Below are 6,980 nucleotides of genomic sequence, written 5' to 3'. Positions count from 1 at the left end.
CACAGTCCAAGGCCTGACATACTGGCTTCCATTTTGCAGGCACCTCACCTGACATGGAGGTCGATTCCATTTCACGGGCGCCTCAGCAGAAATGGCCCTGCCTATTTCAGTCATCTTTTTCATCCGTGCGCATTTCAAGAATTAATGTATTTTACATAATTATTTAAATAAAATAGCCGTACCAAACACACCTTGAAGAATTAAATAATGTAAATTAACTAGTTTGTTGTTTCTTTTATACAAGTTCAATCAAGCAGAATAATTTTGATATTCTCAATTTGGCACTGAACAAAATGTGCAATAGAGTCTCTAAAGATCTCTGAGAGATGTTGCAGGAAGTAGTGAACCCAACTCAATACTTGGGAAGTTTGTATGAAACCAAATTGAATATATATAGCGCTACTACATAAATGGTTACAATCCAAATTCGATCAAAGAATATGGAGCAGTAACTTTGCTACAATAAGTTGCACACATTTATAATTATATTCATGCAGTTTCTACAGATGTTGTTAAGGATGAAAATGTGATTTGTTTCAGCAAAATGACTAATATAGAAGCATAAATAACAACTAAGTCAACAAGAAACTCACTTCTAATAGGTAACTTAAATCACAAAGTTAACTTTTTTATTGGTACATAAAGAAGTGGAAGTTATCCCAAAACCAAGAGTTATTCAGTTCCTGCTAACAAAATTACAACACTTATGGTTCAATACTTCAATCACAATGTATTTCTTGACACATTTTCATGATGCTGCAAACTTTGAAACAAACCTTTTTCAAGGACCCAATCTTCAATCATTGCTTGAGATGTCACAGGTTGATCAGAAGGTAAAAGATGCCCTGCCCCTAACACCACAACATTAGTGAGTGACTTCCATTGTTGGACATAGCCAGCAAGCTCTCCGTTCACCTTCCATATCTTCCTCTCTGCATTCAAAAAATCCTCAATCCCTTCCCACTTCATCGTCTTCACCCACGCCTCGACCTGAACCACTCCATCCTGAATATCATGCTGACCTTGATATAACAACACCCTAGTGTTCCTCACCAATTCCTCTACCATGTACTTCACACTCTTCATCACATCAGCATGTAACACGGCGCCAACCACATCGCTGCATCCTTCAAACACAAGTGACTCATTCTTCACCCCTAAGGCCTTCTTAGCTTCGACATTGTTCAAGAATTTATCAACTACATCATCGCCATAGGGCTTTTTCCTTGTGTAATCAAACAAAGTAGCCAACCCTGTTACATTCCTCAACTTTCGCAAAACCACATTCCTTGCATCAGTTGCAGCGCTCCAATTCCCAATCTGCGCTAACCTAACTGCTTCCAATTGATCCTTCTCCAACTCATTCCTCTGCCTCTCATTGATCAAACCAATATAATAAGCATTAACAGCATGAGTAACCACTTGTGTAACAGGGTCAGTCAACCCATCTCCAATAGCCAAACCAGCCAAATTCACTCTCTTAGAACCGCGCAGCCGTGAATTCTCCTTCAATATATAGTATCCAATAGCAGGAACATACTTTCCAGCATAACTTTCACCAGTAATATAAATAGGACGGTTCTTGAAAACAGGATCAAGCTCAACAAACCTTGTTATAGCAGCAAAGAGATGCTTTGCAACACCATTTTGATCAGTTGGGATTTCTTGTGTTGTTGCTGCCACACTGAATCCAGAACCAATGGGGTTATCAAGAAAGAGGAGGCCAAAGATCCTGTTCCAAGCACCAGGGTTTGGGTGAAGTGTAAGGGGTGATTCATCAGTGAGAGTCCATGGTCCAAGCTCATAGAAGTTGCCAATCATGGAGGAGCATCCGGGGCCACCTTGGAGCCAAATGAGAAGAGGGGTTTGGGAGAGAGGTAAAGTTGAGTTATGAGCTTCATAGAAAGCATAGAAGATAGCAGAGGAAGATGATGTACTGACTGGGAGGTAACCAGATTTAGTAGGAAGAGCTTCTTTTGGGAATGGATTGTTTGGATTTGAAGAAGCTGAGAGTGAGACTAAGGAGTAGAAGATAAGGATCGTGATGATGGAGAAGAAGGGGGTAGTTGACTCCATTTGCTTTGTGCTCTTCACTCTCCAACTGTGCAGAAAGAGCAGTGTGAGGCTATTTGTTTGACTTTTTCAGAGATGGATCTGCATCTGCTCCTAGATTATCTACTTACGTGTCAGAATCAGATGCAATTATGCAAAAGAAAATAAAAATGATCTTTATTTTATGTCCTTCAACCTGCTTTATCTGTTGGTGGTGTTCAGCCTGAGAGATTCTTTCTCAAAACAAATCATCAATTAGCAACGTGCAATAAACATGTAACAATATAAAAGTTAAATTAACCTTAACACATTAATATTTTTTAAGTTTAAAAGTAACCTGTATTAACGTAGAAAAGAGAGAAATTGAAGTAAAATATAAAAATCATCATTTTGCCAAAGAAAAAGAAAAAGAATCTCCACCCCACAGGCTGCACCTCCAATTTCATCTGTTAAGGCCTAAGGGAGAATGTTTCACATAAGGTTAGGGTTCCCAGCACCACCCACACCAACAGGTATTCATTCCGCATCCGCTCGAACTCGATCGGAACGAGTTGGCAACCGGTCAACAGCGTGTAAGGCCAGAATCTGGCCAACTCTTTCTGCTCAGTGTCATTGAACTACCAATTTAATTTGCTAATAATACATAATAATATTTAATATTATAAAATATAAAAGACTAAATATTATGTTTGAATAAAACAATTTACTTTTTATAAATTTAATTAAATATAGTCAAGTTAAGAGATTTAAGATGCAAATTAGATTCAAATTGAGAGTTTAAATCCACAAATAAGAATAAAATGGAATTTAAATCTTATCCTATCCTATCAATTATCACCCCTAAATAGGTGTTAGTAGCTTTATCCCAAAATGAAATACTAGAAGAATAAATATTCTGCAAACATACCATCTGTTGCTTTTCGAATTATATCATGATCATGAAAACGCACATCAATCGCACCAAGGATAATAATTTGAACAATTGACTTTTGTTTAGTTATCTAATATCTATAACAATCAACAATCCACCATGCGAATAAGTTACCACACAAAAAAAAACAAGGAACAAAATTATTGAAATAAACTGTGATACTACATAAACTCTGATTGAAATATGTAATGCATCCACAAGAATGACAAACTCCAGATCCCACAAGAAAATTGCTTTTAAGTTAACTTCATATTCCAATCTTCCACTCACATGCAAAATCAATCAGGATCTGGTTTGTCGAGAAAAAGGAGGGCAAAGACTCTGTTCCATGCGCCTAAGTTGGGTCGAAAAGTGACTTGTCAGAGAAAGTCCATGGTTCCAACCTCATAAGGTTGCTAAGCATAGAGGAGCAGCTAGGGCTGCCTTGGATCGGGTTTAAGAGACCCTATTATCCTGAGGTTGAGATGCGTGTAATTGAGTCTCAATCGGTGGCTCTGGTTTGTATCCCATATCAGGTTTAGAGGCCTCTTCTGATTCAGGTTTTGATTCTGAAACCAAACCTTGATCTTGCTCTTGTTGCTTCTGCTGCAAACTTTGATTATCGTCCTCAATTGGATTATCTAAGTTAACCAGACCTTCAGCATGATCTTGTGATTGTAACTGCTCCTCACATTGGTTTGTGTTTGTGTCTAGCTTTATTTTCCGAGGCCTCCCTCTCCCCCTACCACTCCCCTTGCCTCTACCTCGACATGTACCATCACCTCTACCTCCGCTGATGCCTCTACCTCTACCTCTACCTCTACCCCTACCCCTACCCCTACCCCTACCCCTACCCCTAGAATTCTGCTGATCTTGATCATCTTTCTGTAGCTGCTTATCTTGATCATCTGTTTGCAGTTGCTGCTCAGAATGGTTTGCATCTTGATCTATTTTACGAGGCCTTCCCCGACCACAACCTCTACCTCTACCTCTACCTCGACCTAGACCTAGACCTAGACCTAGACCTAGACCTAGACCACTACCAGTGCCTCTGCCACTGCCTCTGCCTCTGCCTCTGCCACGACTATACTCCCTTGGGTTGTTTGCATCAGTCTCTGACTTACGGGGCCTTCCTCTGGGACGCTTAGCTGGACGATGCTCAGCATTTCCAGACACTGGATTCTCATATGCTTGATTCCCATGCAGCGGCTGATCATTATGAACATTCTCAGGAGCTAACATAGCTTTGTTTTTAAACATTGTTGGTTCCTTGTGCCTTCCTTGACCTGCAACTTGAACTTGAGGAGATGACTGCCACTGCTTCTTGATAATATTTACCTTGGGCTTTTGTGCATCAAGAATAAGGTCACGTAACGGTAAAAATGACTCCTCTTGATCGTCTGCAACTGGCATAGATTTCAGGTGCCTCCCTCTGCATTGGCGCTTTGGAGAATGCTTCTCAGGATCACCAGATATTGAGTTCCCATCTTGCTTTTGTTCAGGAACATCCAAAGAAGACATTTGTTGTTTCAATTGTCCTTCTGACAGTACACATTCTGAGCTCGGAAGATCAAGTGGCTTCTGGTAATCAATAACATTCAGCACAGTTGGGAGGGATGAACAAATTGTTTCTGGGTGCACTATGGAGTACTGTTGGCAACAAATTTTTAAAAGAATATCATCATGCCCGGCAACAAATTTTAAAAGCACATCATCATGCTCATAGTTACATGGAACAAAAAATAAGCATAAGATTATATTTCTCTGAATAATTTAAGGAACAAAGGCTGATGGTCAATAAGGCAAAAAAAATAGAATAAAACAAATTCCTGTCATGAAAGTTTAAAAAGAAATAAGGAATCAATGAACAAACATGTTTAAGAGGACTTTTAAATGTGTGGAAATTAAATCTTTTATATTGACCTATTAAAGGAAAGGTAATGATAACATGAAAGCTAGGCATATGATAAATTAGTTTTTTTGTTATGTTGACATTTTTGGTAGTTTACCCTTCTTTCTAATATTGATAAGGAAAGGACAAGGGTTGTCACCAAATGACCCAGAGTAGGGTTAAATTAGCCTCTACATAGTGGATCCAACCCTTCCAAGAACTCTGGGCAGAGTGGAAAGTTTATAGCACTAAGCTTCCCTTTATTGAAAACAGAAAGAAAGGCACAAATATATACGAAAGAAAATGCCAATTGTTCTCCAATACTGTCCTGTATAGGAAAGCTTCAAATGTCATCAAATTAACTCCAAGTACACATTATTAAATAATTTGACTTTTCTAGATTGAATGAAAGCATCGCAAATCCCAATATTGTAGCAGGGAAAGATAGGACACTTATCTTATAAAAAGCTTTCCTAAAACTCTCTAATCAAGCAAATTCTTGGATATAACGAGTAAACGAGCTCCAATAAAAGGGCACTAACAACTAACAGCCCCACCACATGAATGATAACTATCAAGTACCAACAGCACATGCCAAAAATGATAGAAACACCATAATACCTGATCCTGTGACTCCTGTGCTAGAGGCTCTGCTTCAACATATTGTTCTACAACTCCAGCCCCTTGTGATTTATTCTGCTCTCCAACCCTTTCAGCTGACTGGTCAAGTGCTTCTTCCCCCTTCTCTTCTGTCCATTTCACCACACTAATTGGCTCATTAGTCCTAACATCACCTAAATCATAAACCTGATGTTGTGCCTCATCTCTTCCCTCTTTAGGCTTATCACTCTTCTCAACCTCTTCACAGATTTTTACTCTTTTCCGCTTTCGCTCTCCACCTCCATCCATGCTATGCTGACTTCTCTTCTTTCCTCTCTTCTTCCTCTTACTCTTACATTCCTGTCTCCCCTTCCGATCACCATGTATTCCATCACCATCAACCTGTAGAACATATCTGCCACCCTCATTACACTCAATCTCCTCATCCTGGCAAAGCTTCTCTAATTGAATACCCAAAATCTTCTTATGTGCCCATGGCAAATCCTCATACTTCTTTACAATGAAATTAGAAATTTCTTCTTCAGTGGACCCTTTATTCTCATTTAGCTCCGATATTGCCCTATGTATCATCTAAAAAAAAAAAGGCACAAAAGGGGGCGAAAAATTAAAATCGAAAGAAGAACAGCATGTGCATTATGATCATTTAAATTCCAAAGAAAATAAGACACTCAATAAGAAAAATAAAAAATATTGAAAATTTGGAGAAAAGTAGGGGAAAGGAGCTACCAGTGCATAAGGAGGGTGCGTGGGGGTGTGGAAAGAAGGAAACATCTTCTTGAGACGCTGCTGAATGAGAGAGGAAACATGGCGTGTTTCGAGGGAGAGGGAGGGGTTGGATTCAGCGAGCTGAGACAAGAGAGAGTCTTTGAGGTTAGCAATGATGCGGTTTCTTCTAGAATGTTCGTTGTCGTTGGGAAGAGATTGAGGTTGAGGAGGAGAATGAGGTTTCCCGTCTTCGTCCATGATTGGTGCCAGCCGTCAAGGGACTTTGATTATTTGTGTGTGTAAAGTGCCACAGAAGTGGCGAGTAGGGGCGAATAAAGGCCGAAGCGTGAACAAAGGCCGCGAACTAGACGGAACGACCAGAGGCGATGACGAGTAGTGACTGAGTGGAGGGGTGGAGGCTGGTGTTGAAGTGAAATTGAGTGAAAAGAAATAAAAACGAAGGAAATTGAGGTGAAATTTAACTTCTATTGGTGTGTTTGGACTTTGGATAGAAGAAAAATAAGATAAAAAGATATTGAAAGATAATTAATTTACGATTTAGTTTGATAAAATTTTTATTTTTTGAAAGTAGTTTATGAAAAATAATTTTTTAAAAATTGTAGCATTTGTGTTTAGTAAAATTAAATTAAAAATGATTTTTAATAAGCATAAATATTATAATTGTGTTTGGTAAAACATTTTTTAAAATTTAAAAAAATTATAATAAACATGTTTATAATGAAAAATAATTTATTTTTTTAAATTTTTAAAAATTTTATATAATATTTTAAAATAAAAAAT

General features: G+C 38.4%; 2 protein-coding genes across 2 annotated transcripts; both read right to left on the bottom strand.

The window, feature by feature from the left end:
* Positions 1–573: 573 nt before the first annotated feature.
* On the bottom strand, positions 574–2,530 carry SCPL50 (serine carboxypeptidase-like 50). Its single transcript, XM_016342381.3, has one exon. The coding sequence runs from the start codon at positions 2,074–2,076 to the stop codon at positions 724–726; it is 1,353 nt and encodes a 450-aa protein (XP_016197867.2). The 5' UTR covers positions 2,077–2,530; the 3' UTR covers positions 574–723.
* Positions 2,531–3,025: 495 nt separating this feature from the next.
* Positions 3,026–6,606, bottom strand: LOC107638978 (uncharacterized). Its single transcript, XM_016342378.3, has 3 exons — positions 6,201–6,606; positions 5,475–6,044; positions 3,026–4,612 (listed from the first exon to the last, which is right to left on the bottom strand). Exons 1-3 carry the CDS (start codon positions 6,435–6,437, stop codon positions 3,419–3,421), a joined length of 2,001 nt encoding a protein of 666 aa, XP_016197864.1. The 5' UTR covers positions 6,438–6,606; the 3' UTR covers positions 3,026–3,418.
* Between the last annotated feature and the right edge of the window lie 374 nt (positions 6,607–6,980).

Source organism: Arachis ipaensis, chromosome B4 (genome assembly GCF_059453495.1).
Source record: "Arachis ipaensis isolate K30076 ecotype BB chromosome B4, ASM5945349v1, whole genome shotgun sequence".
NCBI classification, from domain to species: domain Eukaryota; kingdom Viridiplantae; phylum Streptophyta; class Magnoliopsida; order Fabales; family Fabaceae; genus Arachis; species Arachis ipaensis.
This window is presented reverse-complemented; position numbering and strand designations above follow the sequence as displayed.

What these genes read in the sequence shown, in the direction of transcription:
- SCPL50 (XM_016342381.3), bottom strand. Translation starts at nt 2,076, where the DNA reads ATGGAGTCAACTACCCCCTTCTTCTCCATCATCACGATCCTTATCTTC.
- LOC107638978 (XM_016342378.3), bottom strand. Translation starts at nt 6,437, where the DNA reads ATGGACGAAGACGGGAAACCTCATTCTCCTCCTCAACCTCAATCTCTT. An exon ending in CGCACCCTCCTTATGCACTG is followed by an intron (nt 6,045 to 6,200) that starts GTAGCTCCTTTC and finishes TTTTTTTTTTAG; the next exon opens with ATGATACATAGGGCAATATC. An exon ending in CACAGGAGTCACAGGATCAG is followed by an intron (nt 4,613 to 5,474) that starts GTATTATGGTGT and finishes TGTTGCCAACAG; the next exon opens with TACTCCATAGTGCACCCAGA.